This window comes from Calypte anna, chromosome Z, assembly GCF_003957555.1.
Source record: "Calypte anna isolate BGI_N300 chromosome Z, bCalAnn1_v1.p, whole genome shotgun sequence".
NCBI classification, from domain to species: domain Eukaryota; kingdom Metazoa; phylum Chordata; class Aves; order Apodiformes; family Trochilidae; genus Calypte; species Calypte anna.
Window position 1 is genome coordinate 37,139,357 of NC_044274.1, and position 15,198 is coordinate 37,154,554.

A 15,198-nucleotide genomic window follows, 5' to 3' on the forward strand; every position below is an offset into this window, starting at 1 on the left:
AAAACCACTAACTGTGCTTTTGGCTAGGAGCTAAACAGGATGTCAAAGCTGCCAGAGACTTTATTTTGAAGCTGTATCAGGATCAGAATCCAGTCAAGGAGAAAATAATGTATTCCCATTTCACTTGTGCCACAGACACAGAAAATATTTGTTTTGTCTTTGCTACTGTCAAGGACGCAATCCTGCAATTAAACCTGAGAGAATTCAACCTTGTTTAAAGGAAAAAAGCTGGTTGTACAAAGTGTGGCTTACACTTCATCAGCCTGTGCTGATAAAACAAACAAAAATGAATCTTTAAATACCATTTACTGAAATGGGAGTAGGATTTGAATTTACTGCAGTACGCATTAAGAGAACTTTAAAGAATGAGTTTCAAAGTTTTCTTTTCAAGCTACATATTTAACATATTGTGATCATATTTCCCATATAAGTTTTGTCTGTGAGTTATTTTTAATAAGTCAATTAAAGTTACATATGCTAAATTTATTTAGAAGAATATTCATAACTACATTGCTGTCTAGCTGGTATTTTTGTAAGCATTTCTTACATTTTACAGTACTAGCTTGTAAGATTTCAAGCAGTGATGCTTTAAAAATGACAAGTTAGTATTATTTTAGAGCACTACACATTTTTATATTCTTATTTTTTAACAATGAGGTTGAAAAACTGGAGTAAACCTGTTAAACTTTTCAGAATCAGCTCTCATTAGCCTTCATAGGGCAAAAGCATTAATGTTCTAGAAATCATTACAAAACTTTAATTGTTAATGACCTTGGCATATCACTGCCCTTTTGTTCAAGTGCCTTAAAATAATAAAATGGCTTTCACAGTTCAGGAATGACAGATTAAGATCGTGTAGGCACTTGCTTAAAAGTGCCTATACTTTTAGATAAGCATGTCTTGGGTTTCTGCTGTGGTGTTTTTTAAGCAGGGGTGGCTGCAGGGTTGGCTCCTGTGAGAAGCTGCTGGAAGCTCCCCCAGTTCCAATCCCTGCCCAACTTTTGCTCAAGACAGCAGATATGGGAAGCTGGATATGCCTCTGCGAGTAACATAGTCAAAAAAGAGAAAATGAAACTGTAGAAATATAAGAAAAGGTCCTGCACACTGGAGCAGAGAATTAACTGGGAGAGAAATGCCAAAGACACCAAGGTCAGAGAAGAAGGAGAGGGAAAGGTGCCCAAGCAGAGATTTTCCCACAGCTCATGGTGAGATGGCAGTTGTGCCCCTGCCTGCTGCCCACGGAGGAGCAAAGTGGAGCAGTCCCTGAAGAAGCACGGTAAATGTGAAGCAAATACAGGTTTGTAGCCCCAGAAGTGTCACAGATGGGCTGCCCTTAAGCTGCAGCCTGTGCAGGATCACGGGGAAGGGCAGATGTGGATCTGCAGCCATGGAGGACCCCATGCCAGAGGAGGTGACTTCTTGTGTATTCAGTCAGGTTGATAGCTCTCACAGTTCAGTCTTGTGAAAACACACCCTGACTTTTCACTGCCCAAATGCCTTCACCGTTGTACATGTTAAACAGCACAGTTCCCTTTTGTCCAGCAGTACAGAAAAGTAAAGTGTGTCCAGCAGAAAACGGCCTGTAACACTTGATTCACTTGTTTTTTGTCTTTAGCATTGGAGCAAGCAGTAGAAACCTATTCTTACACTGCTTTATGGTTTTGTTCTTTGTGGGGAGGACACTGACCTATCCTTTGTGCCCATACCAGTGACTGTCAGTGAGCAGCACTGATGGCACAGTGCAGAACAACCTGGGATGTGTATGGTACAGGGCACAGTGCCACTTGCTGAATGAGGGGTGGCCAGAGGAGAGTGACAGCACAGCTGTGCGTGCATCATCCACGTGCCCAACGTGTCACCATCACTATCCCCTCTCAGAAGTACTAGCATCATGGCAAGTCTTCAGATGTGCTGTCCTAAACTAACCGTTGCCCAGAAAAGTAACTTAAAAGCATTTCTTGTCATAAAATCAGTAGGTACTGGAATTTTACAATATTTAAGAACTTCCATTTGCATGAAAAGATGATGACAAAAACACATTTCCTGGGCAGCAGGTTTGATGGAGGAAAGCTTATGCAACGCCCAAATGCTTGAACTACTTTATCCACTTTTGAGCCCCTTGGGAAATTCTGGAAAAATTGCTCAGCAGTTCAATATCTGGAGTCAAGATTTGCTGTCTATGCAAAGCGCATACAGGTGTCATGAATTTGGAAGCCTGGCTTTGCTAAAGTGTGGACTGTGAGAGAAATACTGTTTGACAGGGCCCATCACTGTAACACTATGCTTGATCTACTCAAAAAGGAATGAAAATCCATATGGATAAAGCACAGACCCATCCAGCAAAAGATAATTCAGTTTTTCCTCTTGTGTATTAGCATCCTACCTCATCATGCCTATTCTGGAAATAACATTTCAGCCTTTGAGTTACTGAGTTGAAGAGGATGAGTTAATAAAAACGAGTTGCATGGGGATTCTTTTGCTCCTTGTAGGAGGAGACTTGAAATACAATTTACTCCTCCCTTTACGTACTATAAGAATATTTAGAATTTCTGTTCCAGAACCCTCACCCCAACACCTTCCATCATATTGAATTAATTTCCATAGTAATCTGCACATGGTAGTGAGACAGACAGCTCCTTAACCCAGTATGGCTTTAGCAATACATTTAAGCATGGAACCTGAGACCGACCATTCCTTGGCAGAAGTTACAGATAAATTGATCAACAGAGGAGAAAAAACCCCGAAACAACCTTCAGTAATTAGTTCATAGAAACTTTAGCCACCTGTATCCTTAGCTCCTGGAAGATAAATGCTTCATTGGCATCAGCTACATCTTTTTTTTTTTTTTTTTTTTTTTTTTTTTAAATCTTTTGTAACACATGATTCCAAGTAGTGCAGAATTCAGGTAGTTCACTTCTGGAATTCAAGTGTGAAAGGTTCAAGAAGTTTTTGAAAAAAGTCTCTTCAGAATAGTTTTGAGGGATTTTCTTATTCTCAAAACTGATTCAGTATCAGGAAATACATAAAAACCAAATATATAAAAATATATTTATATGCCATATGGATATCAAGCTATTTATGAACAAGCCACAGGGCTTCAACAAACCTACGAAGGTAGGTGATATACTTATTAAAACTGTTTTACACCAGCAAAATGATTATGGAACGTAAGGTTTATAATTCAAATTCAAGAATAAGATGTAAGCTTTAAATTTTAACTACCATTACCCAGTAATATAAGTATTTTATTAATGTGTGTGCCATTTCTATGTGCAGATAGATGGCTGAAAGTAACTCGGAATGAACAAAAGTGATTTATTTGGTGTATTAGTGTATTAAGTAAAAAGAATAATAAATAATAAGATAATAAATTAGATAATAAAATAGATAATTAGATAATAAATAGCTAGTGGCATACATACAGAACTTTTCTGAGAAAAAAAAAGGATTTTGTAAGAGTCTGGTTAGCTATCAACACCATCTATGTCTTTTTTCAGTGTGGCAACAGAAAACAAATACTTCAAAGGGAGTTTATACATGCAAATCTAGTTATTAAAAGTTTGTCTTGATAAGAAAAACACAGGTAAAGACTGAAGTCTCCATCCTGCCTTCACTGAGATGGCTGCAACAGAACCTTGACCTTGTGTTCTCAGAAACAGGACTTGAGTTAATTAGTCAATTCAATCTACAAAATTCAGAGTAATGGCTATTACCTGTTAATTAAAGCAGTATATAAAGAAAAAAAATAATTACATTCCACTCAAAATTCAGTTTCACTTTATTCAAGCTGAAGAAGAGATCAGGGAGCAGGTCAGGGGGGAGAAGTGTTGAAACCAAAGAGCCATGCCATGCAAAGCCATGCAGCTCAATGAACAAAGAGGTACAAGCAATTAGACTTGGAAATATTTCAGCAATCTGGCATCTTTGATTCTACATTTGTTTTGTTATTGATTTGTTGGAGATAATTCTAACCCCTAACAAGACACTGAGAACTTAAATGACATTTCTCAAAGTTGTTGTGTTTAGGTAACAGTCATCTAGAAGAGAAACTTCTCCAGTGCACCAGTAAAGGCTATTTGAATACTTTAAAAGACTACAGTGATCAGACCTATACACTTACATTTTTTTGAGATCACCCTATATAATTTCTTATAATTTTTTTTTTAAAGACTATCCTGCCTTCTTGTTGAAAAAATATATTGCAACAAGGAACGTGGCACAGCAGAACAGACATTTCAGCCTGCAGTAATACAGAGAACTATGTAGTGGCCTAAGTCTAAACACCTTTCTTTTCACTCCAGGATGATACATAATTAAAACAGAGAAAACCAGTGTCTGCCAAAAATGGAAAGAAACATTGAAGACTGCATGGAGAAAGTGTAAGACTGTGTGTGGGGAAAGATGCAATTTACTGACTAGAAAAAGTAATTAAAAATATTGTGGTTACAAATGAAGATGGGGAGAAAGTTAGGGGGTATGGTCCCATGTCGACTTTTGAACACTTCCAGTGTTTTAGTTCTTGTGTTAAGGCTTTTAGATAGAACAAAAGATCAAAATATTTTATAGGAAAAATGTTGGAAGAATTTGTTATGTTTTTCAAAAGCTTAACCATAGACATCCACACTAATGCTTAAACTGCTCAAATACTACTGAAGAGCCAGCCGAGAGTTGAAATCGGGAAGTTTTAGGCAAAATAAATGTAAGAAACTTAAGAAGTGGGGACAATATTAATTGACATAGAAGCTCTGTGAAGATAGAATCTTGGAATAGAGTAAAACTGAAAACCTACACAGATAGTAATATAGAAGTACTTTCAAGGGGCACTAGAAGTGAAAGTTGGATCAGACAATTAGTAAATACTGGGGATAGAAAGAGAGGAGGAGACAACACAGTAAGCAATACCATGATGAGGCTATTAATTGAACTATCATGCCTAAGGTGAAAAGTGATAAGTGACAAACAAACTAAAAGATGTAGAATAGTTCTCAGTGTACCTAATAACACTACTTATCTAAGGCAAAGTATTCTATTTGTTTGGCATGATTATAACCTGAGTTAATACTCTTGGTACATGCTTGGTGTACAAACAGGTGGAGTAATGCAGTCATTGTCATGGTTTGGAATTCTGTTATAATCTTCTGATTCAATTTACAACTTATGGGAAAAATTACAAGTTTACATGTATTTTGTAAAGATATTAATGGTTATTCAACACCGAAGGCAAGGCTTATAGTAAATAAAGGACCTTCAATTGTAAAGTCATGCATGCTAGTCATTTCACAGTAATGCAACAATTTGGGTATCTAAAAGCACCACCAGCAACAACAGAGTTATATCCTGTAGCTATAAATATTCCAAACACTTTTTTAGAAAGAATATTTTGGTGTCAGGTACTTACTGTATGTACCAGTTTGGAGGCAGATATGGGAATTTATGTAGATCCTGCTGTAACACTACTGTTTCCTGTACTTTTTATATCAACTGCAGTAAACAGCCATCCAAACAATAATATGACTACTACGTCTTAGAAATAAGTAGAATTGCACACATTAAACCTCACTCTACTAAAGTTCTGCTGTCCAGATATGAAGCAAAAAAGTTTCATTGGGTAAGAAAAGTTCATGAAAGCAACTCTGAAAAGTTATGTTTAGTATTTAATATAAATTTGACTTTATTAGTCACTTGCTTAGCACACCATACTGTGTAATCCAAGGCATTTATTTTTGGTATGCAACAGTGCACTTATAACCCCATAAACTCCTTCTTGAATTGCAAGACTGTTAATAACTTTTATTTAAAATAATAGTTTTAATAATTTTTAGTGCAGAGATATAGTCATTATCCCCATTATACATTTTTTGTAAACTGATACATTTTCTGTGAATATTGACAGAGGTGCCACAACATTTCCTTGAGTAGTATATAGAAAAACTTTACACTAAAAGTGATACAGCTTTGTAAATTCATTGTGACATGGTCCAGTCATTTACAAAAAGCACTAAGCATTCACTCCTGTCATAATCTAAATTAGACTTCTCTGATCAGAAGCGTACTTCTTAGAATTTAAGTTGTAAGACTAGTGTTTTAATTAAGTGCGACCTCCAATAAAGAAATCTGAATTTCAACACATTTCAAGTCATATGAAAACAAAGACAGAAACTAAGTACTGATTTTCAGAATCAAATCAGAACTGAGTGATTTGATCTGAATAATATCATAAGAATTATTCCAGAGTTCAATTTCAATATCAAATACAATGGTAAATTTTAAGCTGTATTAAAAAAAAAAAAAAAAAAAAAAAAGAAGAAAAAAAAGAGAAAAGAAAATCTGGAAATCTCACATTAAAAAACCCAAAAAACCAACCCAACACCTGGCAGATTTCTTTTAATTACTAGGTATTTTTTTAACTTAATGTCATCTGTTTTTGTGATAGAGCCATAGACTACTATGACCATAATAAACAATTCCATAGATCTCCCTTCCTTCCTGTTCTTGTTTTTGTCACTGACATTCAAATCCTTCTGCTTGTTGAAGAGGAATTAAAAGGTCCAGTGTCCTTTGTATCTTGAAGATTCCCCGTTTATTACAATTTTGGCTGATTCTCTCTGACTTCTTCCAGTTTAGAAAGGATCCACTGTGTAAAGGAAAAGGAAAAAATAAAAATGTTTCCTTGGTAAAAATCACACTAATCAGCTGAAAATTAGGTTGAGCTGGCCAGACACTGAACTACCCATTCTCTTCCTAACCAGAGTTCTAACACAGTGCTCAAAATTCTACTGTAGGTTATAAAACCCTGTTATTCTCACATGAAAACAGAGGCATGTAAGTGGAAATAACTAACATTGAATATTGCACCCCATTAAACTGCTTAGGTTGATATTTCAGTTTCCTGGCCTGTGTTTCAATGGATATGAATAATATTTTAAGCCAAACTCAGCACAGTAAATTATAATACTAATTTTTACTTTACCTTTGCATCCTCCGGACTTTTAAAATTAATAATTTTTCCAAACTCTTTGGCATGGAACACAGACTTAACTCGTTCCTAAAAAAATAGTAATTCAAAGTTAGTTTCTTCAATTTTCCAACTAAGAAGCTCTTTAGTAATAAGCCATCTGCGTGGATTCATTACAGTGATTTGAATCTGCTCATACTGCACGCACACACCCTGAGAAACTTCACCTTCTGCATGACAGCGCAGTAGAGTGGAACACCCCAGCAGTATCAGACTCTTTACCATGGAATCCTTGGAGACTGGACTATAAAAGTGTATGGGAATGGAAGAAAGGCAATGAAGTATAGGCAGAGTAACAAAACCCTCTACTTCCTAAGGCTGTTATTCTTCATTGTCTTTGAAGTCACCATACGGGTGGACATTCCATCAATACTGACTTGCAAGTAGTGGTCTGAGATTGAAAATAGCAACTTAGGCCTCAGAGAGAGAAAATAAGCAGCACTTTGCAAAACACAATTTCAATCATAGATTTCAATAAAGAACATACTGCAGACATGAATGGACTCTGAAATGTGTAGGGGGTTCAGTGTAGAGGGTAATGATCAATATGTTATTCAGCATTGTCTGAAATGGCAGAAACTTCAAGAATTATTTAATCCTGCCGAAGTTCCGTTGCAATCAGAAATCCAGCTGGGAGGGTTCCAAACCAATATAGCTCTGCCTTTCCTGCTCTCTGCAATTAAACAAGTAATCCGAGTGGAAAAATGCATGCCTTTTTATACTACCAAAATAGCCCTGACAGCCAAGATGTTTAGTTACGCTCATGAAACTCACTAAAAGCAGAAAAAAACCCCAGAAAATGCTAACAGGTTAATTCACTGAATGAACTCAAAATCAGTTGCCATCTCAACAAAATTTAAGAATTAATTTTTTTAAAGGAATTTTGCCTCTTTAAGTACCCTCAGTCATCAGTGGTCATCTTTCTCCTTATGTATCCTTCGCTGGTTTACCAAGGAATGAAAGTTCTGGGGGCTTTTTTGAAGGAAAAATTGTAACAGATAGCAACATTCTTAAGCCTGCATTTAAAAGGATATGCTATTATGGTTTTTATGAAAATGTTACTACCTTATTATACTGTTGAAGAATATCATTACTAGCTAATAAGGAAAAAAAAAATCTTTGAAGCATAGAACATGCATAAGGTATTGCTCTGGTATACTTGAATATTTGGGATTGCAGCAAGATAGGTGCCTACAGACTGGCATATTTCCACAGTGCCAGAGTGTGTATGAAAAAGATTCTGCAGTCTTCTTGGAGAGTTTTGTTTCATCACTTTTTTCCAAACTACAAATACACCACACACATGTACACCAACAAAACCTCCCAGGGCTCAAGGAATAATTTAATCTGCAAACACTAAGTCACCCTTCTGCTCAGAACAGTCAGAAGCGAGTTATCTGACAAGTTTGCCCATGACAGATTTGATGTCTGGATGCAGTGATCTTGGAGGTCTTTTCCAACCCCTACAATTCTGTGAAATTTCAGCTCCCTTCTCCGAATGCATCTCAATTAGAAGATATATCATGAATTCAAAATAGAGAGATGGTGAATTCAAAGTTCACTTTTATAAACAGTAACACAAAGAGAAAACAAAATATGAGGTTAACAAACCTTGGCTTCAATGCGTAATCTTCTGCCTTCAACGATGAACGGTTCTTTGGTAAATTCATCGTAAGTGTATTGCCATTCACATGTCAGCTGTCCAAATGTCCCCTTTGTCACAAATAACACACCACTAGGCACCAGAAAAGAAAATTTATCACTTAAAAAAAAATGGAAAAATACTTAAAAGTTATACAGTTACCCTGGTCCTAGTGAAAGTGATTCACTGTTCCAAAATAGTTCTAATGTAATAATTAACAACTCGCAACCATACAGCACACATTCCAAAAGGGTGAATTTTGAACTTTTGTCTAACTTATTTACCATACAGTTTCATCACAAAACTGTACCACAACTTCTACTGTGTTTCTTAAAAAAAAAACAACAAGAAAAAAGGTATAGATTCTTCTATATGAGAAGGATGTCTGAAACTCCACTGTCAGACATTATTGACTCCATTCCTTTATTACCTTTTCTTCCTCCAATATGCTAATTTACAAGTGAACCCCCCCTGTTCTATTTACTTCAGCCTAATCTTTCTCAGGTAAAGAAATCATAAAACCAACATTCCTTTTCCTAAATAGATAAATTACTGACACTTGACATACTCTCATGCTGAACAATGCTGCTGTTTAACAAGATTAACAACACACTAAGCATACGTTGCCCATTAACATAATCTACTTACATTAAGACAGACATATCAAAGCACAGTTACTTATCAACAGTTATCCAGGCATGCACATGCTACAGTTTTAGTACTAATTATTCACAATGGAAACTATTTACCTTTTTGTTACCATTAAGAGATCTGTACTGTTGACCATGGCATGTGCAATATATCTGAGTTTTGCAAATCTTCCATTTTCAATTTTCTAAAAGACATAAAAGTTTTATAGCTTTGAATACAATGGTTTAAATTAATGTACTTTCTGCTTAAAATGTATGTGTCCTCCCAAAAGCATAAATGATAAAAAAGCACATAGTATATACTTCTAAATGAAATCCTAGTTTCACGAAGTCAGAATATGACTAACAGCTCTGTGAGAGGTGATGCTCACAATTACATACAATTACTTGGTTCGACTCTCAAAACATTTCAGGAATTGGTTTCCTACACATTTTGAGTACATACTCAACTTCTGCTAACTAGGATGATTCTGAGACAACACAAGAAATAAGGATTCATTTCCCAGTGCATGTCAACTCACCTGCAAAACATCAGAGTACCTAACTGTAGGAATAAATCTTAACTGTATAAAAGGTTCCTCTATCACTTAGACAGTGGGAGCTAGTAATGTACTTCTGGTAATGTTTAGCCTTTCTCCATAATATTTTGTTTTCCCTTGAACCTAATAATTTCCTACAATTGCTGTGAATATTGTAGCAGGGAATTTTTTAGCAGACAAATTTTAACTTTTAAATATTGATGACAGCATATTATAAATATTTAAAAAGTGGCTCTGTAACACAACTTGGCATCCATTGGATCTCTGGCTTTCTGAGCATTAATGACCAAATTTATATTGCTACATCTTAGTTGGTAATACCACCATCACTGTTTGCATACTTCCCATTTGTCACAAGGTGCAAGTCAAAATAGGTTAGTATAAAACAGTACGATTCCATAAACACTTGGCTACAAAAATACTGCTTCAGATACATATACCAATACTTAAATACTTGTATGTTAGTTCTCAGTGTTGTTAAAATAGCAAGGCCATTTAATGCAATAAGAATGGCAAAAGAATTGAGGAACTGAAGCTTGGAAATTAGTTTATAAATTTTTGTATATTTGGAAATGCCTTATTCAAGCTTTCTCTAGGGCTTGCTATGCCTCTGATTTGAGTTTCTCCCTGCCTCTTATGTTTAGGTTCAAGATCCTATTTCATAATTAATTATAAAAAAATCCTTTCTTGAGATAGTCTCTACAACATTCCAGCAAATAACACATTAAATAGAAGAAAGAGGAAGTTGTATGGGCAGATAGCATAGACCATATCAGGCCAGACAGCAAGCTAGTGGTCTGGTTCTATGTCCTGATGCATTTTCAGTATTAATGTCCTTGTATGAAAGAAAGGAGAAGAGAGCTGACAGGAACTTAGAGAAATAATGAGTCTGGAAAGAGCAAGGGTGATGATTAAGTAGTGGTAAAAAAAATCCTTGCATTTCATCTATGAGATTCTGTGACCAACAATTTCTCTTCCTTGACCAAACACAATACTGTAGCCTGTGACCAATATCTCTCCTCTATCAGAAGCAATTACAGGGAAGAAGCAGACAAGCAATGCAGCCTCCTAAGGATATTGAGTATCTCTTGTCTTTCTCCTGCCTCGAAGAAAGTAACCTTCTTATGCTTTGCATAGCACCGAGGTAAGGCTCTCAATCCAAATGCTAATCCTCCTTAAATGGGATTTAAGACAGCAGGGTTGCCTCATCCTGTCTTTTCATTAGTGTCCTAGTTAATTTGTCACAAGTAATGTGACCCCACGGAAACATATTCAATTTACTGATAGACAATTGAGGATTTTGGAATTACAGACCTTAGCTATCACACAGGTTGCAATCCTAAACAATAGCTATTTAAATGGCCACTGAATTCCAGAAAAAATAATTCTAGTAAGATTCACAAATAAGTGATTTGTTACACACAAGAATATTGTTAGCATATGGTATGCATTAAGTGAATTACTAATTAGTCCTCACTGTTAGCTATTAGTAAAAGATGATAAACTCAAGTTATCTGTGTTTATTAGCTTTGCAGACAAAATAAATTAATTAGAAAATAAAGTGCAGGAAAACACTGTATAATCCATTTGCAAAGGTAACACTTGTACCTTTACTAATGCTAAGTAGTATCTACTTATAAATTTTCATAGAGGGATACACAAATTTACTGTCAATTAATTCTTCTCGCAATAGCACTGTGCTACCAAATCAGACATAAAATGTACAATACATAGATATGGTTTTAAAACTTTACAGAATTTAGTTCTTGATTGTTTGGAGAAAGAGAGCAATGTGATGTTTCATGATACAGAATTATGGAATTTTGCACTGCTCAATCATTGTTTGTTCACTATTAGTTTCACCACTGGAAGAAAATAAATACTAATTTTCAAAACACAGCTTCTGTATTTCAAATTAAAAAGGATTAATAACATGAGTACTTTAGTATGTTATAGTTCATTGACTAGACATGGTTCATGGAAATCGCATGAACCTCGTTTAAATAAAAGACACTCCAGCTGCTGCAAAATGTGAAGTAACCCAAGCACAAATCCCTCCTTTGCAAATTACTCTTACCTGTAGAACAGGTGCCTATATGTTGCTGAAATATCTAATAGCAGATGTGGTCATTTGTGCAGAGATGGATTTGCAAATATGTTCAATATCTTAAATGTAGCATCTCTGCGTTTGGAAAGAATCTTTATCACACCACATGCTCCTAACTTACTGAGAAGCAAGCAGAGAGACATTTGGCAGATAAATGCAACAGAGAGCAGGTAGTGGAGATGTAATCTATAAACCATGATCCTTCTGGTTATAGTTCTAAGAAACACTAGTAGCATGTGTGATACAGAAGGCATTTCCACAGAAGGCAGAATTTTTTACTTCCTTCTTGAACTCACCTCAATTGAAATGACACCAAAAAAAAAATACTGTTAAGAAAGTTACTACTTAAAAGCTTGCTATAAATTTGCTGGTCTTCTCTTTTAATGTTCAGTTTTCAACTAGATTTCCTTATGAACTGATTTTTGCCCCAAAAGTGTGAGTTCTGAAGAAAACTGACTGTTGTTTCTAGAAGCACCTATACTGAATGTGACTTCCAGGTCAAATGACGAAGTGACATCTTCATAAGCTTTAGAATTGCTACTTTCAACAGGCTAACCTGATATAATTACATACCAAATCTTCTTCAGAAAAACATTTTATAACTGTAAGAAGTGTCCACTGCTAAGAAGTCACTTGTTAGCTCTAGCTTGACTGTGTGTGAAAAAGGGGCATAATTGGTAAACAAATAAAAAAAACCCACCACATAAAACATTCCTCTTTCTGTCAAGCAAAATTCTCCTCATCCTTTGTTAAAAAGAATGAACATGAATTGCCTACTTTACGCCTACTTCCTCATTCCAGTTCTCCTAACATACAATGTCGTTTTACCAAAAAGCAGAACTTTTGTCCGTGGTGTGTTAGTGCCTGAATTCAAAATTCCATTCCATCATGCTGAACAGCAACTCTGACATCGACATGGTTTTGTTCACACCAGCAGAAACTTGTGGCCAAGGTTAAGAGTTCAATCAAAGGCCACAGTATGCAGGACAGTCCAAATTCAGACTGCAGCTTTCTCTCAGAACACAAAGCTTTTGCTTCACAACAGAAATACAATTTGCCTGTGCTGACTGGAAGTTGTATCTTGGTTAAATTTTAACCTTAACACCACAAAAATTCATTTGCTGAACTGGATGGAGAAACCATACTGATCTACACTTTCATGATGGTGACCTCATCTAGATGCTGAGTTTCCTGCCCATAAAACCAAAAATTTTTGTGAACTGACTACTGGGTCAGCAGGGAAATGGAAATGTATTTCAACTTTCTTTTCTGTATTCTCTGCAACAAACAAGCTTCCCCTAGGTCACTACTTGTTTTTCCACCATATATAAGTACTTATGCTTTAATGACAAACAAGCTAAAAGCAAACTGAGTAACACAGGCACTCACATTCTTGAAAGAATTGGTAAGGATCCTGCTCTTTTCTTTAACCTAGACACAATCAAAGGAGGATAGATAATGACATCTTTGCTTCCATTAAGGAAGAAGCAAATCAGGCAGCATGTATGAATAGATCACTGGTAAGAGTCAGAACAACGCTGAATAAAAATGGAAATTAGTTTGAGCTTTGGAAAGAATATGTCCCTACAATTTTATGAAGTGAAACCTCAGTTTTATAGTACTTTATGGTATGGCTGCTTTATGTTTTGATTTGAATCGAAGTCTGAGGTGGCTGAGGGGAGGTTGGAGGACTATGACAATATTCCTGCTCCTCAGATGATCTTGATGACTGAGTTTGAATACTAAGAAGCAAGGGTCTGTTCAGTAATTCCAACATTCTGCCACCTGATCCAAACCTTACTTTATGATGAAAAAATGTTACTGAACTGGAAGATGAATATCTCCAGTGCAGTAGGATGTAATACTGAAGCACAGTTTTGAAGGGTTTTCTTTTCTATAAGCTTAGATCCACAGCAGCATAGATGGGCAGCAGCCTTACGCAGCAGCCCACACAAGCTCATACACTATAAGGAAAAGTTTAAAAATATTTCTATTTATTTTGGTCTTAGTTAAGCACTGAGCTGTAACAGAGAACTTTATTGATTTTATGGTCCAAGTTAATTAATGAATGACTAGCTTATCTTTCAGCTTTACTCCCTGGCAGAAAACAAACTAGTAACTTTTGGCAGGTGTATAGCTTCTACAGATGCTGAAAACCAGTTTTAAAGGTATAAACAATCTATTAAATGTTCCTAGGAACTGTAGTATCTCACTGCACTGATGTAAAGTCTACAGAGTCTCTTGAGCGAACAAAAAGACCAACAAACCTTGGATCAAAATTCAATGGATAACAAAGAGAAAGAGAACAGCCAATTCTTCACCTGAGGAAGGTGGAAGCATATAAATTCAAGTTAACTTTGTAAAAGACACTAAAAGAATAAAATGAAACACTTGAAGAAGCTGAACCATCAACTTGTTCTGTTGCCAACAGCAAAATACTTGGCTACCTGTGCTGAAATGATGGCACTTAGTCCTGAGATGAAATTCAATTCACCGGTGAAAGAAAAACTTGTGCATCCAAAAATTGGTCTATTAAAATACACTAAATTAAAATACACTAAAAAGAAAAAGTAAGAAAAGTGCATTTGAAGAGATGGTGTGTATCTTTTTATGTTACTTTAAGTTCTAAAGAAAGCAATCTATGAACTGATTTGAGGGAGTTTTTTTTGCATTTTTTGTGTATTAAGGTGAATCAGCTGGTTAGCTACTCCACTTTTCATAGGTTTTTATTCCATTTAGAGAAAAAACTAAATCCTAGGATACAATTTTTATTATCCTGAATCCAAATGATTAATTTTTGCAATGTGTATTAGGAGGAAGCTAGACTCAAGATAGAAACAAACAAAAAAGACTTGTACAAATTTATTATTTTTTTACTAACATAAACACTTTAAAAATAGAACTATACCTTATGAGAGAATCAATTTATTCTAAGGTCATATTTGCCCACTATACTGGTAATTTTGTTTCGTTGGTTGGTTGGCTTCTCTTTTTGGGTGGTGTGGTTTTTTTGTTTGTTTGTTTGTTTGTTTGTGTGTGTGTGTGTGAGGTTTGGTGGTGTTTGGGTTTTTGGTTGGTTTTCAATCTTAGTTAGCATTCTACACTCTTTCAATCTACCAACTAAAGAAACTGTTCTTTGTAGTTATATTGCAGTGAACTTTGAATTAGTCATACCTGATCCAGAAGTAATACTATTAATACCAAATTTTACTTCCACATTTTATAATGATTTGTAGAATTGCAAT

The 15,198-nt window shown here is 35.5% G+C and overlaps 2 protein-coding genes across 3 annotated transcripts in view; one reads left to right on the plus strand and one right to left on the minus strand.

The window, feature by feature from the left end:
* LOC103539394 (guanine nucleotide-binding protein subunit alpha-14-like) overlaps positions 1-3,288 on the plus strand; it is a 47,608-nt gene extending 44,320 nt beyond the window's left edge. Inside the window, 1 exon segment of the mRNA XM_030467584.1 lies at positions 3,277-3,288. Within this exon segment, the coding sequence (XP_030323444.1) occupies positions 3,277-3,288 (12 nt within the window).
* A 2,356-nt stretch (positions 3,289-5,644) lies between these two features.
* The window catches only part of VPS13A (vacuolar protein sorting 13 homolog A), a 94,518-nt gene continuing 84,964 nt past the window's right edge, over positions 5,645-15,198 (minus strand). For both annotated transcript variants that reach the window (XM_030466748.1, XM_030466747.1), the window contains exons 69-72: positions 9,407-9,492; positions 8,627-8,750; positions 6,971-7,045; positions 5,645-6,634 (exon numbers count right to left, since the gene is read on the minus strand). In XM_030466748.1, the coding sequence (XP_030322608.1) occupies positions 6,584-6,634; positions 6,971-7,045; positions 8,627-8,750; positions 9,407-9,492 (336 nt within the window). In that variant the 3' untranslated portion in view covers positions 5,645-6,583. The remainder of the gene's footprint in view (positions 6,635-6,970; positions 7,046-8,626; positions 8,751-9,406; positions 9,493-15,198) is intronic.